Raw genomic sequence first — 20,242 nt, 5'->3', positions numbered from 1 at the left:
CAAGAGTGCTGCCTATTCTTCTGCAGTATAAAATTTATAGAATTTGGAAAAACTATGCAGAGAGGACCATGTAGCCGCCTTTCAAATCTGTTCCACAGAAGCTTCATTTTTGAAAACCCAAGAAGAGGAGACAGCCCTAGAGGAATGAGTCGCAATTCTCTCAGGAGGCTACTGTCCAGCAGTCTCAGAAGCAAAACAAATCATACTTCCTAACCAGAGGGAAAGAGAAGTAGAAGAGGCCTTCTGACCCTTACGCTTTCCAGAGAAAACAACAAACAGGGCAGAAGATTGCCGAAAATCTTTAGTAGCGTGTAAGTAAAATTTTAGAGCACGCACAACATCCAAGTTATGCAAAAGATGTTCCTTATGAGAAGGATTAGGACAAAAAAGAAGGAACAACAATTTCCTGATTAATGTTTCGATCCGACACCACCTTAGGGAGAAACCCCAATTTAGTACGGAGGAACGCCTTATCTGCATGAAAAATAAGGTACGGGGAATCATACTGCAAAGCTGAAAGATCAGAAACTCTGCGAGCAGAAGAAATAGCAAGGAGAAACAAAACCTTCCAAGATTACAACTTTATATCAACAACATGCATCGGCTCAAACGGAGCCTGCTGCAAAACTAAGAACTAGGTTAAGGCTCCAAGGAGGAGCAACAGGTTTAAACACAGGCCTGATTCTTACCAGGGCCTGAACAAAAGCTTTAACATCTGGTAATTCTGCCAGACATTTGTGCAAAAGGATAGACTGCAGAAATCTGACCTTTCAGAATACTGACTGACAAACCTTTCTCCAGGCCATCCTGAAGAAAAGATAAAATTTGGGGAATCCTCACCCGACTCCATGAAAAAACTTTAGCTTCACACCAAAAAAGGTATTTATGCCATATCTTGTAGTAAATCCTACGAGTAACAGGATTACGAGCCTGAAGCACAGTATCAATGACTGCCTCCGAAAAAAACGCGTCTGGACAGGACTAGGCGTTCAATCTCCAAGCAGCCAGCTTCAGAAAATCTAAATTTGGTTGCAGGAATGAACCATAAATTAGAAGGTCCTTCCTCAGCGGTAACCTTCAAGGTGGAAGAGGTGACATCTTCACCAGATCTGCAAACCAGATCCTGCGAGGTCAGGCAGGAGCTCTCTCCTGCTTGATACAAGCAATGACTCGTGGAAGGAGAGCAAACGGAGGAAACAGGTATGCTAGGCTGAAATCCCAAGAACTGCCAGAGCATCTATCAGGGCGGCCTGAGGATCTTCTGACCTTGAGCCGTACTTTGAAAGCTTGGCGTTTTGACTAGACCCATCAGATCCAAGCCAAGAACCCCCCACTTGAGGGTTATCCTGGAGAACACTTCCGGATGGAGAGCCCATTCCCCCGGGATGAAAAGTCTGTTTGCTCAGAAAATCCGCTTCCCAATTGTCCAGTCCTGGAATGTGGATGGCAAATAGGAGACAATCGTGAGCATCAGCCCACTGCAGAATGCGAGTCACCTCCTTAGTGGTCAAGGAACTCCAAGTTCCTCCCTGGTAGTTGATGTAAGCCACTGAGGTGATGATGTCTGACTTGAATCTGATAAACCAGACTAAACATAATTGAGGCGAAGCTGTCAAAGCATTGAAGATTGCTCTCAACTCCAAGATGTTTATGGGAAGAGAAGACTCTTCCCGAGACTACAGGCCCTGAGCTTTCAGAGAACCCCAAAAAGCTCCCCAGACTGACAGGCTGGCGTCCGTAGTCACAATCACCCAGGAAGGTCTCAGGAAGCAAGTTCCTGAGACAGATGTTCCTCTGAAAACCACCAAGAGAGAGTCTTTTGTTAGGGGTCCAGATTTATAGTCTGTGATAAATCTGAATGGTCTCCATTCCATTGACGGATCATCCAACGCTGCAGCGGTCGCAGATGGAATCGAGCAAAAGGAATGATGTCCATGGAAGCCACCATCAGACCAATCACCTCCATGCATTGAGCCACTGATGGACGAAAAGCAGACTGGAGGGAAAGGCAAGAAGCAAGAAATTTCCCAAAGCAATTCCCTGGGATCTGATTACTGCCAATAGGGCTCCCAGAACCTTTGTAAATATTCTGGGAGACCAAACAGAAGAGCAACAATCTGGAAATGGTTGTCTAGAAAGGCAAACCTTAGAAACTGGTAATGATCCCTGTGAATGGGAACATGTAAATACGCGTCCTTCAGGTCTATAGTTGTCATGAAATGACCTTCCGGAAACAATAGAAGAATGAAACAAATAGTTTTCATCTTGAAGGATGGAACCCTGAGGAATTTGTTGAGGCACTTTAGATCTGGGATGGGACGAAAAGTTCCCTCCTTTCTGGGAACCACAAATAGATTTGAATAGAATCCTAGAACTTGTTCCTCTAGAGCAGAGCTTTCCAAACTTTTCATGTTGGGGACACACTTTTTAGACCTACATCATTTTACGACACAGTAATTCAGTTGTACTGGCAAACAGGAGGTTAAACTAACTTGTTTTAAGAGATACGGACACATATATAAATTATATAATAACAAAATGTATTTACAAGTAACAGTATGTATGTGCAAGAATTAAAAAAAAAGTTTAATAACACCAATAGCTACTTACAATTTTAATGGGATGTATGAGGTTGATGGGATGAACACAATTTCTGAATATTTGGTGGAATATTAAAGACACTCGCTTTTCATCATCAAGCATTTTTAAGTTTCCCCTTCCTATCCATATATCAAGAGCAGGAGCAGCAATGCACTACTGGGAGCTAGTTGCAACCCCCCCCCCACTGACTTCTGACTTCAACTCAGCGTTTAAGCTCGGTGAGTCCGATTGACTACTGCCCGTGCTGCAAACACACTGCTGTCCCACTCACTGACTACACATGCAGTCACGAGCCAATTTAGGAGACTACACGTGCAGTCAGGTGCCAATGTGCCGCCAAAGCCATCAATGGGAATAGTTTCAGTTCCCACTGAGCTGCGCCAATAGGTTAAGATGATCTGTGACCCCCTAGGTATCAATCACGTGTCAACCATGTGATATGCGTAGCAGGCAGGTGGAAAGTCAGAAACCAAAAAAAAAAAATGTTTAAAAAAATTAAATTTAAAAAAATTAGTGCTGAAGCAGGGACACACCTACACATTGCTGCTGACACACTAGTGTGTCCCGACACACAGTTTGGAAAGCACTGCTCTAGAGGGACTGGTACAACAACTCTCAGGGAGGATAGGTCCTTTATGCAATTTAAGAAGGCCTCCCTCTTTACCTGGTTTGAGGATAGTCTTTAAAGGAGAAATCTGCCCCTTGGAGGGCAAGACTTGAATCCTATATTGTAACCCTGGGATACTATGTCCACAGCCCATGGATCTGGGAAATCACGTATCCAAGTTTGTTAAAGAAAAAACCTGTCCCCCGCTTTATCCAAAAGGGGGTTCAGGGGCGGACCCCCCCTTCATGCTGATTTTAGAATCAGAATCAGCTTCTTGGAATCAGTGGAAGGCTTCTTGGATTGTTTTCCCACTATTTCAAGGCTGACAAACTCAGCCTTCTGACCCTTTGAAGTTACGAAAGGAACGAAAAATTAGAACTCTGGCGACCCCTAGGTCTATTTTTCTTGTCATGAGGTTGAAAAAATTCCTTTCCCCCTGTAATTTTGGAAATGATCTCCCCAGAACAGGACCAAATAAAGTCTTACCCTTATAAGGTAAAGACAAAAGCTTTGACTTGGAAGATACATCCTCCAACCAAGATTTTAATCAGAGCTCTGCTATCGCAGAAAAGATTACGCAAGGCACTGATAATATCTGAACTCAAGATCTCTTGGTTACTAGACAGACGCTTTAACCATCTAAGCCATAGCAGAAATCACCTCATTATGAGGGATAAATGTATTAGTGTGTTCAGATCACTAAGATTCTCAATCTGAGGAGAGACATTATTCCAAAACGGTAGATGGAAACCCATCGGTTAACAAAACAGTATGACAGAAATAAAAGTGAAAATTTGCACCTTATTTCTCATATACTGAAATAAGTTAACATGAAAAACGCATATTAGGCCATATGTGTGAGAACATCATATAGTTTAAATCTTAAACTGGCACAAAATACAAAAATGATATAATATGCCTGTAAGGGAGGAAAACATCAACCCCCATACCAACATACCCCCAAATGACAGGCATTAAGAAGTCCAACATGCATAGAGGAAATAAACAAGGAGCGTTCGGTCCGGATCAAAACGGATACTTTTTAATACCTAAAGATATGTGAATGCCAGTAAGTACAGAGTATGATTTTACTTAAGAATAAGAGCACTATTGTAAGTCGCTGCCTTAAAAAGTTACTCTGCCTACTAACCCCTCTCACTGAGATTAGCACCCTTAGATCGAGGCATTAACAGTCTTACAGAGCACAGAGTATAAATTTACTTTAGAATTAGAGTGCTATAGTAAGCCGCTCCCTTAAAGAGTTGCTCTACTTTACATTAAACACAAATGGTGCCAAAACACTGCTCGTGGCAGTAAGCGCAATACTGAAGTGCGCACCGCCACAGAAAAAATTTAAAGATGGTGCCAGATAGATGCTGATGTTGCGTACTTGCGAGTACCGTCAAACAGCTTATCATGGCCAGTTAAAACATAAAAGAATTTAATAAAGAAAAACCCTGTACGAGAGAAAACATACCCCCTCCAAAGGGGTTTACAAAACAAGGCGTTGAGCTTTAGGTGTGCAGAGAGATCGCCACCCAGTAGCTCCCAAACTCTGTACGTTACAACCCCTTGAAAGTGATATACACCATACAGCCTGGGTAGTGCAGAGGAAAACACAATCGCAGTCTGACGATTTTAAACTATTCTCATTAGTGAAAAAAGCAGAATTAGCTGTTTTAAAGGGGAAACGTATTAAAGGAATCCCTTACTTGAAAAACCCTTAACAATGGGGGAGACTAACGTCCCCGGTGTTCACAGACAGGGAAAAAAAATAGCTAAGTGAACCGGGTCACTGGAGGGTTTTTAATCTCACATAGAGCCCTTATTACATTTTTAAAATCTAGAAAATCCCAGGAAAACACCAGCTAGACCTGCACAAAACTAGTAAAGGCGTCTAGGCTGCTCTTATAATAGCATAGTTCACTTAGTAAAATAAACTTCCCCAGACCACTATATTTCCTTTACAGTATAGTGCTCAGTCAGAACTGCCCAAACTATATATATCTCCAAATAAAAGAGATAATTAAGTTCCATTATATCCACTGAGGTAATTAACCCCCAAAAGTGCTGAATCCTTCTAACCTAGAAGGCAAAAGCACTTACCTGTGGATCCGGCTGCAGGGCAGGAACAGCTTCTTAGGTGTGATAGACACTTCACTCTCTATCAGGGACCTTCAGAAAAAGTAAGAACAGAGTAACCAACCCTGGCTTTCTGCAAAGAGGTAACAAAATTGTTAGAAGTAAAGCAAAGAGCACCTTGCCGCCTTCTAACTGTTAAAAGCCACCACTACTCTTACTAAAGAGATTGACATGGATACAGCTAGACCCCAATCCTTGAGTGCAGGGAAAAGTACCCATAAAAGGATTAAAATATCTTCAGACATCGTCTTCGCACATCCTCCATTTACAGAGGCAAAGAGAATGACTGGGGATTATTGGTAAGGGAAGTTACACTTAACAGCTTTGCTGGGGTGCTCATTGCCTCCTCCTGCTGGCCAGGAGTTGAATATTCCTCTAGTAATTGGAAAGACGTTGTGGACTCTTCATGTCATAGGAAAGAAATAGTATTCTTGAGATAGTATTGGAAACACAAGTAGTAAGGAAAAATAAAAAAGGGTAATTAAATGGAGAACATGCAATTTGGAGGGAAAAATAAACTTACAAATTTGCTTTGTTCTGTTGGTTTATAGGAGCTCAGGGGAGTGAAACAGGGAAGTGATGCTATTTTTTTTGTTTGTAAATAAAGATACTGGTTTCAACAAGGGATACCAAAAGAACAAAGCACATTTGAAAATAGAAGTGAATTTCAAAGTGTCTTAAAATGACATGCTCTATCTGAATCATTCATGTTTAAGTTTGACTTTCCTATCCCTTTAAGGCAAATTGTGGACCAGGGTCTTAGAATGGTATAGCCTGTTCTGCAGCATGAACTGAAGTAAGTGACTAACATACACATGAAAGTGATACATTAAGTGAAAGTTTATATATATAACAATGTTGGATAATAGATTCTTTTTACCTGCTCCAGCAGCACACGGACCCTTCACCTCACTGCAGACATTTAAACGAATCTGCCGTTTGTGATCATTAATCACATATCCATCTTTGTTGGTTAAAGCACTTAGATCAAAGAGGTGATCTAAAATAGAACAAGAACATCCGTGTCCTTTATATTTAACTACACATACTCTATATGCAAAAACAAAGCTCACACTATACCGTAAATTAGTTTCTCCTTTAATGTATTTTCAGTGACTTGTTATTCCAAGTCTGACATTGCTCCTTTGATATTATTTTTTTTTTTTTTTTTTTTTTAAAGCTGTTTTTTGCTTATTGAAACCTCTACATATTTTTCTCAAGAATGTGCCAATTTTCATGGTATGATCCAACATGATGAATACATCTCCTTATGTTATCTCTCCATACACCCAAGATATTTTTTCTCTTACAGGTAGCAGTTTCAACAGACAAAACCAGCTATTTCAAATAATAACATAAAGGTAAATGAGTTATTTGTAAACAAATTAATATACTTTAGAAGGTAAAATGAATAATTGCTAACACATTGAAGGGAAGATACATTTAAATTACATGTCCATTTAATTATGATTTAGTCTGGTCCTAAGTTATTTAGGTATATTAACATGTAACTGATTGTCTCTTCCTATCACATAAGTAAATACTAAGATATAACAGTTCTTAAATATTTCTTATATTTCAAAGTCCTTACCTGTAACAGGATTTGTGACACTGCATTGATCTTGTGCTGTAATTTTCACAGGACAAGCTGCAGAAGTGAACCATAAGAAGCTATAATCACAGTTATCTAACACTGTGATTGGCTGGGGACCGCTACCCTGCAAAGAACAAAAAAAAAAAATCACTAATTTCATATTGGATATACTAGACATGAGAGTAGTAATCTCCATTTGTTTACTAAACATGGCCACATACATCTGTGCAAATCCAGATCTTTGAGTGTTGCACTTTGACACTAACAAATCCTGAGCTGAAAATAGTCTAATTAAGTTTACGGCCATATTCGGTCTTCATTTAGTATGCAAATGCCCAAAATGTTTTTGCCTAGCTAATACTATTATAGAGACTATATATATATATATATATATATATATATATATATATATATATATATATATATATATATATATATATATATATATATATATATATATATATACACACACACACAGGTGGCCCTCGGTTTACAACGGTTCAATTTGCACCGTTTCAGAATAACAACCTTTTTTTTTAGTCATGTGACTGCTATTGAAAAGCATTGAGAAGCAGTGCATTGATTAAAATAGCCAGTAGGTGGAGCTATCCGCTTGTGTTGCAGCAAAGATATACAAGCCAAGCAAGCTGAAATTAATCAGTTTAACTAGACCTGAGCTATCAATCAGCTTGCAAAGGAACAAGATCTTCCTGTCTATAAATCAGTCCAGATTGGAATGCATAGAAAGAACTGTTTGCAGAAAAATGCAAGTAAAGTCTGTGTTGTGTGATTATTTTCTTAAGTTTATAATGCTGTTTAGCAAATATTTTTGTTCATTTAACTTAGTTTAATTATATATTCTGTGTTGTGTAATTATTGTATTAGGTTTATAATGCTGTTTAGCATTTAAAGTCTTCATTTCAAAGCTTTAAAAATAATGTATTAGGTGTTACTTTTGCCAATTTTGAGAGGGGCCTGGAACCTAACTCCCTCACTTCCCCTTGACTTACATTATAAACTGGGTTTCAATTTACAACGGTTTCGATTAACAACCATTCCTTCCGGAACCTAACCCCGGCGTAAACTGAGGTCTACCTGTATATATATATATATATATATATATATATATATACACATACATACACACACACATACATATACACACATATATATATATACACACAGTATATCAAATTAATTTATGTTGACACTGCTAACTTTTTAACTGCATTGTAAATGTGTCCAACATAAGACTGCAATGAATGAAGTTTTTTCCACTGTAAAGCTTTGTGGAAATATTGTGATATGGTCACAGGTAAAATCAAGGTTCGATTTTGTTAAAGGACCACTCAATGCAGTAGAATAACATAATTAACAAGTGTATAATAAAAATAAAATGCAATAGCACTTACACTGAATTTTAAATAAGCAGTAGATTTTTTTTCTGACAAAATGTATTTGTTCTCTCTTTTTCCGGCCCCCTTTATCATGTGACAGACATCAGCCAATCACAGACTAGTATACGTATACCCTGTGAGCTTGTGCACATGCTCTGTAGGATCTTGTTTCCCAGAAAGTGTAAATATAAAAACTCTTCAAAATGTGATAATGGAAGTACATTGGAAAGCGTCTTAAAACTGTATGTTGTATCTGAATCTTAAAAACAAAATTTATGCTTACCTAATAAATGTATTTCTTTCTTGACACATTGAGTCCACGGATCATCTCTAATTACTGGCCAGCAGGAGGAGGCAAAGAGCACCACAGCAAAGTAGTTAAGTATCACCTCCCTTCCATCCAACCCCAGTCATTTGACCGAAGGAAAAAGAGAGGAAGGAAAAAGAGAGAAAGGAAGTAACACAAGGTGCAGAGGTGCCTGAGGTTCATAACACAAAAACTGTCTAAATAAAAACAGGGCAGGCCGTGTCAAGAAAGAAATACATTTATTTTCTTTCTAATGACACGGTGAATCCACGGATCATCTCTAATTACTATTGGGAATCAATACCCAAGCTAGAGGACACAGATAAGGGGGGACAAGACAGGGAACCTAAACTGAAGGCACCACTGCATGAAGAACCTTTCTCCCAAAAGAAGCCTCAGCCGAGGCAAAAGTATCAAATTTATAGAATTTTGAAAAAGTGTGTAGAGAGGACCAAGTTGCAGCCTTGCAAATCTGTTCCACAGAAGCTTCATTTTTAAATGCCCAGGAAGAGGAAACAGCCCTCGTGGAATGAGCCGTGATTCTCTCAGGAGGCTGCTGTCCAGCAGTTTCATAGGCCAAACGAATTATACTCTTCAGCCACAAAGAGAAGAAGCCGTAGCTTTCTGACCCTTGCGTTTCCCAGAGAAAACAAACAAAGCAGAAGACTGGCGAAAATCTTTAGTCGCCTGTAAATAGTATTTACACGCATGTACCACATCTAGGTTGTGCAACAGATGCTCCTTAGGAGAAGAAGGGTTAGGACACAAAGAAGGAACGATGTCTTGATTAATGTTCCTATCCGAAACTTTAGGGAGGAAACCTAATTTAGTACGCAGAACTACCTTATCCGAATGAAAAATAAGGTAAGGGGATTCACACTGCAACGCCAATATTTTGTTGCAGAAGAAATTGCAACAAGAAACAAAACTTTCCAAGATAACATATTAATATCTAAAGAATGCATAGGCTCAAACGGAGCCTGCTGAAGAACCTTAAGAACCAGGTTAAGACTCCAGGGAGGAGTAAAGGATTTGAAACACAGGCTTGATTCTGACCAAGGCCTGACAGAAGGATTGTACATCTGGCAAGTCTGCCAGACGCTTATGCAACAATATAGATAAGGCAGAAATCTGACCCTTCAAGGTACTAGCAGATAATCCCTCCTCCAGACCCCAGAGGCAGAACTTTTCTTCACTTTCTGCAATGAGATTATTTTTGTGAATAATTTTCTGCAGGTTATTTTGAAATAAAATAAAATTTTAAATTAGACATGCACTAAAGCACCAGCTCAATTGCAATGTGTTGATTAACTGGAGAGTAAAGTAATTTTTAAACTTTTATAGTAAATTGCAGCAGTTGAAAATTGCTTTGGAAAGTAGCTGCAGACAAAAAATTTTTTTTTTTAAATGTCTCAAATGTGTTTCCTATTAGCTTAGTCTAAAATCACAAGGTAGAAATGAAGTATTAAAAAAGGAGCATTGCTCACAAAAACATCTTACATTCCAAAGTCACAGTTTTGCAGACTGGGAAAGGCGAGGGAGGAGGGTGAAAAAATCCATGAGAGCCAGTCCCTGCTGCTTTGCAGCACTGCTCCATATTTGACTGTTCTCTTCAAACAGCACTTTGCTCTGGATGTACTGTTTTAATGAAAAATTACACACTGCCGCCAGAGCAAAACTCTGTTTGATGAAAACAGTCTAATGTGGAGCAGTGCTGCAAAGTGAAAGTGCTAACAGTTTCTGCAATGACATCTCAGTTCATACCATGTTCTGCCTTGGGGCTCCAGACCCTCCTGGAGAAAAGACAAAATCCTAAGAATCCAAACTCTACTCCAAGAGTAGCCTCTGGATTCACACCAATACAAATATTTACACCATATCTTATAGTAAATATTTCTGGTAACAGGCTTACGAGCCTGAATCATGGTCTCATTGACCGACTCAGAAAAACCACGTGTAGATAAAATTAAGCGTTCAATCTCCAAGCAGTCAGCTTCAGAGAAATGAGATTTGGGTGAAGGAAGGGTCCTTGAAGTAGAAGGTCCTTCCTCAGTGGAAGTCTCCAAGGTGGGAGAGATGACAGCTCCACCAGGTCTGCATACCAGATCCTGCAAGGCCACGCCAGTGCAATAAGGATCACCGACGGCCACTCCTGTTTTATTCGAGCAATGACCAGAGGAAGGAGAGCGAACGGAGGAAACAGGTATGCTAGACTGAAATTCTAAGGAACCGCCAGAGCATCTATCAGTACAGCCTGAGGATCCCTTGACCTCGACCCGTATCTCGGGAGCTTGACATTCTTTCAAGATGCCATAAATATACAGCTACGGCTGTCCCATTTGAGAATCAAGCTGGAAAACACTTCCGGATGGAGTTACCACTCCTCCGGGTAAAAGGTCTGTCTGCTTCCCAATTGTCCACTCCTGGAATGTGGATCGCAGACAGGCAACAGTTGTGGGTCTCCACCCACTGGATAATCCTGGATACCTCTGTCACAGCCAAGGAACTCAGAGTTCCCCCCTGATGGTTGATGTAAGCCACCAAAGTTATATTGTCTGACTTGCACCTGATAAACCGGGCAGAAGCTAACTGAGGCAAAGACAGAAGAACATTGAAGATTGCCCTCAGCTCTAGGATGTTTATGGGAAGAACTGACTCCTCCCGAGTCCATATCCCCTGAGCCTTTAGCGAGCCCCAGACTGCTCCCCATCCCAACAAGCTGGCATCCATGGTCACAATCACCCAGGTAGGTCTGCGGAAGCAGGTTCCCTGGGAGAGATGTTCCACAGATAACCACCAAGGAAGAGAATCTCTTGTCGCCTGATCCAGATGTAAACGCAGAGACAGATCCGCATAATCCCTGTTCCATTGTTTGAGCATGCATAACTTCAGAGGTCTGAGATGGAATCGGGCTGATGTCCATGGCAGCTATCATTGATAAGGAATCTATTATGGTTCCCAAGAACACTACCCTTGTAGCTGGTATCAAGGAACTCTTTCCCAAATTCACCTTCCATCCGTGGGAACGCAGAAAAGATAACATCTCTGTGTGGGAGCTTGCTTGATTAAAGGATGGCGCCTGGACCAGAATGTCGTCCAGATAAGGCGCCACTGCAATGCCCCGCAACCGGAGCACCGCCAACAGGGCTTCCAGGACCTTTGAGAAAATTCTGGGAGCTGTGGCATGGCCAAATGGAAGAGCCACAAACTGGAAGTGTTTATCTAGAAAGGCGAACCTCAGAAACTTGTGATGATCCCTGTGGATGGGAACATGTAGGTACGCATCCTTTAAATCTATCGTTGTCATGAATTGACCTTCTCGAACCAAGGGAAGAATGGAACGAATAGTTTCCATCTTAAAGGATGGTACTTGTTTAGACTTTTGAAATCTAAAATTGGTCTGAAAGTTCCCTCTTTTTTTGGGAACCATGAACAGATTGGAGTAGAATCCCAGACCCTGCTCCTGCATTGGGACAGGAACTATCACTCCTAGGTCGGAAAGGTCCCAGACAGAGTGTAAGAACGCCTCTCTTTTTATCTGGTCTACAGATAATCTGGAGAGCAGAAACCTGCCCCTGGGAGGAAAGGTTTTGAACTCTAGTTTGTATCCCCAGGACACGATGTCCACTGCCCAGGGATATGGAACATCCCAAACCCAAGCCTGAGCGAAGAAAGAAAATCTGCCCCCTACAAGATCCGGTCCCGGATCAGGGGCAGACCCTTCATGCTGACTTTGAGTCACTAATGGGCTTCTTAGATTGCTTACCCTTGTTCCAAGACTGGTTGGACCTCCAGGAAGACTTGGACTGTTCTTGCTTGGCAGAGGAAGTTTTACCCTTGAAGTTTCGAAAGGAACAAAAATTACTCTGACGTCCCTTCTGCTTATTCCTTTTATCCTGAGGGAGGAAATGACCCTTACCTCCCGTAATGTCTGAAATAATTTCAGCCAAGCCTGGCCCAAACAAGGTCTTACCCTTGTAGGAAATCGCCAAAAGCTTAGACAAACTACACATCCGCAGACCATGATTTCAACCATAAAGCTATGTGGGCCAGTACTGCAAAACCAGAAATCTTTGCTCCCAACTTAATAACTTGTAGGGAAGCATCCGTAATAAAGGAATTGGCCAATTTAAGAGCCTTGATCCTATCCTGGATCTCCTCAAGGGGAGTATATGTCTGAATAGATTCAGACAACGCATCAAACCAGTATGCCGCCGCACTGGTGACAGTAGCAATACACACCGCAGGTTGCCATTGTAAACCCTCGTGTACATACATCTTTTTAAGTAACCCTTCCAACTTCTTATCCATAAGATTCTTAAAGGAACAGCTATCCTCTATGGGAATAGTGGTTCCCTTAGCCAAAGTGGAAATTGCCCCTTCCACCTTGGGGACCGTCTGCCAAGACTCCTTGGTAGAGTCAGCTATTGGAAACATCTTCTTAAAATTTGACGATGGAGAAAAAGGGATAACCGGTCTCTCCCATTCCCGGGCAATAATCTCTGTAGCCCGGTCTGGTACAGGAAAAACCTTTAGAGAGGAAGGAACGTCAAAGTATTTGTTTAACTTACTAAACTTCTTAGGATTGACTACGACTGTCATGTCAGAGTCGTCCATGGTGGCCAAAACCTCCTTACGTAACAACCGGAGGTGTTCTAGCTTAAACCTGAAGGATACTGCTTCAGCATCAGCAGAAGGAATTACACTGAGTCTGAGACTTTACCCTCAGATGCTACCGAAGTATCTTCCTCCTCAGACTTCTGGGAAGGAACAATCGGAATAGCCACAACTGCGTCAGAAACCTTACTCACCGATTCCTTAGATTTCCTCTTGCGCTTTCCCTGCAGCATGGGAAAGGCAGACAACGCATCAGTTACCGCAGAAGATATGTGGGTAGCAATGTCTTGCAACGTAACTCTAACCAGAGTGTGAGAGGAAGCGCAGGGCACTGCATGTGTAGACGATAAAGTTCGGGACACTTGAGGAGAAAGCTGCGGCATATCTTGAACAGGAGACCCCTGAACAGCATCCACCTTAGCTAATGACGGCTCAGATTCAAAAAGTCTATCCCTGTAATGTAATGTTCTTTCAATACATGAGGGACAAAAGGGGATTGGGGGTTCCACAGAGTCAAAACACAAGCCACATGTAACATTTTGCAGGGCCTCTTGATCCATCTTAACTCAATGTGTAAACAAAATGAACTCAACAGCTTTATTTAGGTTTGAAAAATAATTACACCAAAAAATGTTACTGTCACTTTAAATTTTTAATGTAAACATAATTTTCCTTTATTCTTTAACTACCGCAAAAAAACAGCAGTTTACTATAAACCTTAGAAAGCCTCCTCACCTCAGCATTCCTTGCTGAGGTGCCTACCTGTCGTCCTTTGAACCGGAATAACTAACTACGATCTAGACTCAAGATCTAGCTGTTCAAAAACGGTTACGATATAACACCTTCTTTAAGCAGCGACGCAGCAACAATCTCCGGACCGGAACTAACCGGAAGTGCTCTGGAAAGGCGCGCAATACTAAATTGCCGCCTCAGAAACCCGCCCTTCCTATTCGAGGGCGTTCCTAACTAGCAAAGAAGTCCTAACTAGCAAAGAAGCCAGCCACCATTGTTATCAAAGCCAGAGCCGGTGCACCCAGTGAAAAAACATACTGTCTCTGTCCAACAAAGTCTGGAATGAAACCGGAACATTCACCAAATCTGAGCCTCTAGAACCGTTGCACACAGTAAACCTTACTCACTGATTCCACTGACTTTGTCCCACAAAGTCCGGAATTAAATCGGAACAATAAAATAAATGTGCGCCTCTCTCCAAAAGATTGTTCGTCCCCAGTGCCTGCACACACTGCCTACTAAAATCCTATTAACCCCAAATAGGATTATTAGTGTCCTAAAACCAGGCTTAACTGAAAAAGTGCCATATTCTTCATAAGAAAATAAAACTAGGCACTTACTTGAAGATCACTCTGCCCGGCAGCTCACATGGTATGAGAGGTCATCTCCCTCACATGGGCATGTGGGAAAATTAGGAAAGACTGAATAATCCTAATCAGGCTTTCAGGATAGGGCAGCAACAACTATTTGGGAGGCGCAGTGAGCATTATACCCTAAATGCTTAAAAGCCACCACTGATCTACTGAAGAGACTGACATGGGCTACGACTAAACCCCAGGAGGAAGCAGGGCAATCTTGCTCTGCTTCAAAATAATAAAATCTTGATTGAAGAATCTTCTTTCAGACACCTAAACTTTACCACCTCCTTGCTTATAACGTAGGCAAAGAGAATGACTAGGGTTGGAGGGAAGAGAGGTGATATTTAACAGCTTTGCTGTGGTGCTCTTTGCCTCCTCCTGCTGGACAGGAGTGATATTGCCAATAGTAATTAGAGATGATCCGTGGACTCACCGTGTCATTAGAAAGAAAGTTTAATTTGACTTGAGTGTCCCTCTAAGCAGAATAAAAAGTTAGAGACCGTAAATTCGTTCTCTTGCTATCTTTATTTGAAAAAGAAGGTATCTAAGCTTTTTTTGTTTGCTTCAGAACTCTGGACAGCACTTTTTATTGGTGGATGAATGTATCCACCAATCAGCAAGAACAACCCAGGTTGTTCACCAAAAATGTGCCGGCATCTAAACTTACATTCTTGCATTTCAAATAAAGATACCAAGAGAATGAAGAAAATTTGATAATACAAGTAAATTAGAAAGTTTCTTAAAATGTCATGCTCTATCTGAATCACGAAAAGAAAAAAGGAAATTTATGCTTACCTGATCAATTGATTTCTTTTACGATATGACGAGTTCACGGATTTCATCCTTACTTATGGGATATCGCCTCCTGGTCAGCAGGAGGAGGCAAAGAGCACCACAGCAGAGCTGTATATATAGCTCCTCCCTTCCCTCCCACTCCAGTCATTCGACCGAAGTTAGGAAGAGAAAGGAAAAGCCAAGGTACAGAGGTGACTTAAGTGTAACAAAAATAAAGTCCGGTCTTAGAAAATGACAGGGTGGGCCGTGGACTCGTCATATCGTAAAAGAAATAAATTTATCAGGTAAGCATAAATTTCCTTTTCTTTTACAAGATATGACGAGTCCACGGATTTCATCCTTACTTATGGGATACAATACCAAAACTATAGGACACGGATGAAAGGGAGGGACAAGACAGGAACCTAAACGGAAGGCACCACTGCTTGAAGAACCTTTCTCCCAAAAACCGCCTTGGACGAGGCAAAAGTATCAAATTTGTAAAATTTGGAAAAAGTGTGAAGAGACGACCAAGTTGCAGCCTTGCAAATCTGTTCAACAGAAGCATAATTTTTAAATGCCCATGAGGAAGCCACAGCCCTAGTAGAATGAGCCGTAATTCTTTCAGGAGGCTGCTGTCCAGCAGTCTCATATGCAAAACGGATGATACTCTTCAGCCTAAAAGAAAGAGAGGTAGCCGTAGCTCTCTGGCCCCTACGTTTTCCAGAAAAAACGACGAATAATGAAGATGATTGACAAAATTCTGTAGTCGCCTGCAAGTAAAACTTCAAGGCACGGACCACGTCCAAGTTATGTAACAGACGCTCCTTCTTATAAGAAGGATTAGGACACAAGGAAGGAACAATAATTTCCTGATTAATATTTTTGTTGGAAACAACCTTAGGAAGAAACCCAGGTTTGGTACGTAACACTACCTTATCGGAATGAAAAATAAGGTAAGGAGAATCACATTGCAATGCTGAAAGCTCAGAAACTCTGCGAGCAGAAGAAATAGCAACCAAAAATAAAACTTTCCAAGATAACAATTTAATATCTATGGAATGCATAGGTTCAAACGGAACCCCTTGAAGAACCTTAAGAACTAAATTCAAACTCCAAGGAGGAGCAATAGGTCTAAACACAGGCCTGATTCTAGTCAGAGCCTGACAAAAGGATTGAACATCCGGAATATCTGCCAGACGTTTGTGTAGCAAAATAGATAAAGCAGAAATCTGTCCCTTTAAGAAACTTGCTGATAACCCTTTCTCCAATCCTTCTTGGAGAAAAGATAAAATCCTAGGAATCCTAATCTTACTCCATGAGTATCCCTTGGATTTGCACCAATAAAGATATTTACGCCATACCTTATGGTAAATCTTTCTAGCAACAGACTTACGTGCCTGAATCAAGGTATCAATGACCGAATCAGAAAACCCTCGCTTAGATAAAATCAAGCGTTCAATCTCCAAGCAATCAGCTGCAGAGAAATTAGATTCGGATGAAGGAAGGGTCCCTGAATGAGAAGGTCCTGCCTCAATGGAAGCTTCCACGGTGGCAGAGAGGACATGTCCACAAGATCGGCATACCAAGTCCTGCGAGGCCACGCAAGAGCGATGAGAATCACCGAAGCCCTCTCCTTTTTGACTCGAGCAATCACCCGAGGAAGGAGAGCAAACGGTGGAAACACATAAGCTAGGTTGAACGACCAAGGCATCTATTAGTTCAGCCTGAGGATCCCTGGACCTGGATCCGTATCTTGGAAGCTTGGCATTCTGACGAGACGCCATCAGATCCAATTCCGGTCTGCCCCATCTGAGGATCAGAGTGGCAAAGACCTCCGGATGGAGTTCCCACTCCCCCGGATGAAACGTCTGTCCGCTCAAAAAATCCGCTTCCCAGTTGTCCACTCCTGGGATGTAGATTGCTGACAGATAACAAGAGTGAGCCTCCGCCCACAAAATTATCTTGGATACTTCTGTCATCGCTAAGGAACTCCTTGTTCCTCCCCGATGATTGATGTAAGCCACAGTCGTGATGTTGTCCGACTGAAATCGGATGAATTTGACTGAAGCCAACTGAGGCCAAGCCTGAAGCCCATTGAATATTGCTCTCAACTCCAGAATATTGATTGGAAGAAGAGACTCTGACACACCCTGAGCCTTCAGGGAATTCCAGACTGACTTGTCTTGTGCAAAAACAAAATTTATGCTTACCTGATAAATTTATTTCTCTTGTGGTGTATCCAGTCCACGGATTCATCCATTACTTGTGGGATATTCTCCTTCCCAACAGAAAACTGCAAGAGGATCACCCACAGCAGAGCCGTCTATATAGCTCCTCCCCTAACTGCCACCCCCAGTCATTCGACCGAAGACAAGCAAGAGAAAGGAGAAACTATAGGGTGCATTGGTGACTGTAGTTTAAAAATAAAAAACACCTGCCTTAAAATGACAGGGCGAGCCGTGGACTGGATACACCACAAGAGAAATAAATTTATCAGGTAAGCATAAATTTTGTCTTCTCTTGTAAAGTGTATCCAGTCCACGGATTCATCCATTACTTGTGGGATACCAATACCAAAGCTATAGGACACGGATGAAGGAAGGGACAAGGCAGGCGCTTAAACGGAAGGCACCACTGCCTGTAAGACCTTACTCCCAAAAATAGCCTCCGAAGAAGCAAAAGTATCAAATTTGTAGAATTTAGAAAAAGTATGAAGCGAAGACCATGTCGCCGCCTTACAAATCTGTTCAACAGAAACCTCATTTTTAAAAGCCCATGTGGAAGCCACTGCTCTAGTGGAATGAGCTGTAATTCTTTCAGGAGGCTGCTGGCCAGCAGTCTCATAAGCTAAGCGGATTATACTTCTTAACCAAAAAGAAAGAGAAGTTGCTGAAGCCTTTTGGCCTCTCCTCTGTCCAGAGTAGACAACAAACAATGCAGATGTTTGACAAAAATCCTTAGTAGCTTGTAAATAAAACTTTAAAGTACGAACCACGTCAAGATTGTGTAATAGACGTTCCTTCTTTGAAGAAGGATTAGGACACGGTGACGGAACAACAATCTCCTGATTGATATTCTTATTAGATACCACCTTAGGAAGAAACTCAGGTTTGGTACGCAAAACTACCTTATCTGCATGGAAGATCAGATAAGGGGAATCACACTGTAAGCCCTGGTGCTGCGCCTGCATTCGTGTCTACTTTGTCTCTCCATGTTAACGCTTTTAACACGAATAATACATTTTGTTACTTTTAATACGGAGCATCCAGCACTCTTCATTTGATGAATCACACTGTAAGGCAGATAACTCTGAAACTCTTCGAGCCGATGAGATAGCTACAAAAAACAGAACTTTCCAAGATAAAAGCTTGATATCTATGGAATGCAGAGGTTCAAACGGAACTTTAAGATGAAGAAGTTGAAGAACTTTAAGAACTAAATTTAAACTCCATGGCGGAGCAACAGGTTTAAACACAGGCTTGATTCTAACTAAAGCCTGACAAAACGCCTGAACGTCTGGAACCTCCGCCAGACGCTTGTGCAAAAGAATAGACAAAGCAGAAATCTGTCCCTTTAAGGAACTAGCTGACAATCCCTTCTCCAATCCTTCTTGGAGAAAAGATAATATCCTAGGAATCCTGACTTTACTCCATGAGTAACCCTTGGATTCACACCAATGAAGATATTTACACCATATCTTATGATAGATTTAGATGGTTGAAAGGACCCTGAAGTAAAAGGTCCTGCCTCAGCGGCAGAGTCCATGGTGGAAGGGATGACATGTCCACCAGATCTGCATACCACGTGGCCACGCAGGTGCTATCAAAATCACCGAAGCTCTCTCCTGCTTGATCTTGGCAATCAGACGAGGGAGCAGAGGAAACGATGGAAACACATAAGCCAAGTTGAAGGACCAAGGCACTGCTAGAGCATCTATCAGCGCTGCCTTGGGATCCCTGGACCTGGATCCGTAACAAGGAAGCTTGGCGTTCTGACGAGACAAACACCTCCGGATGGAGTTCCCACTCCCACGGATGAAAAGTCTGCCGACTTAGAAAATCCGCCTCCCAGTTCTCTACTCCTGGGATATGGATAGCTGATAGATGGCAAGAGTGAACCTCTGCCCATAGAATTATTTTTGAAACCTCCAACATTGCTAGGGAACTCCTTGTTCCCCCTTGATGGTTGATGTAGGCTACAGTCGTGATATTGTCCGACTGAAATCTGATGAACCTGACCACAGCAAGCTGAGGCCAAGCCTGAAGAGCATTGAATATCGCTCTTAGTTCCAGAATGTTTATCGGAAGCAGTGCCTCCTCCTGAGTCCACGAGCCCTGAGCCTTCAGGGAGTTCCAGACTGCACCCCAGCCCAGAAGGCTGGCATCTGTCGTTACTATTGTCCAATCTTGCCTGCGGAAGGTCATACCCTTGGACAGATGGACCCGAGATAGCCACCAGAGAAGAGAATCCCTGGTCTCTTGATCCAGATTTAGTAGAGGGGACAAATCTGTGTAATCCCCATTCCACTGACTGAGCATGCAGAGTTGCAGCGGTCTGAGATGTAGGCGGGCAAACGGCACTATGTCCATTGCCGCTACCATTAAGCCGATTACTTCCATACACTGAGCCACTGAAGGGCGAGAAGTAGAATAAAGAACACGGCAGGAATTTAGAAGTTTTGACAACCTGGCCTCTGTCAGGTAAATCTTCATTTCTACAGAATCTATCAGAGTTCCTAGGAAGGAAACTCTTGTGAGAGGAGATAGAGAACTCTTTTCTTCGTTCACTTTCCACCCATGAGACCTCAGGAATGCCAGAACAATGTTCGAA

The 20,242-nt window shown here is 41.8% G+C and overlaps 1 protein-coding gene across 1 annotated transcript in view; it reads right to left on the bottom strand.

Annotated features, from left to right (window-relative positions):
- Nucleotides 1-20,242, bottom strand: part of IGF2R (insulin like growth factor 2 receptor) — a gene marked incomplete in the record, with an annotated part of 598,770 nt that overhangs the window by 129,389 nt on the left and 449,139 nt on the right. Inside the window, 2 exon segments of the mRNA XM_053711175.1 lie at nt 6,231-6,350; nt 6,942-7,068. Coding sequence (XP_053567150.1) covers nt 6,231-6,350; nt 6,942-7,068 — 247 coding nt within the window.

Source organism: Bombina bombina, chromosome 4 (assembly GCF_027579735.1).
Source record: "Bombina bombina isolate aBomBom1 chromosome 4, aBomBom1.pri, whole genome shotgun sequence".
In the NCBI taxonomy this organism is placed as follows: domain Eukaryota; kingdom Metazoa; phylum Chordata; class Amphibia; order Anura; family Bombinatoridae; genus Bombina; species Bombina bombina.
This window is presented reverse-complemented; position numbering and strand designations above follow the sequence as displayed.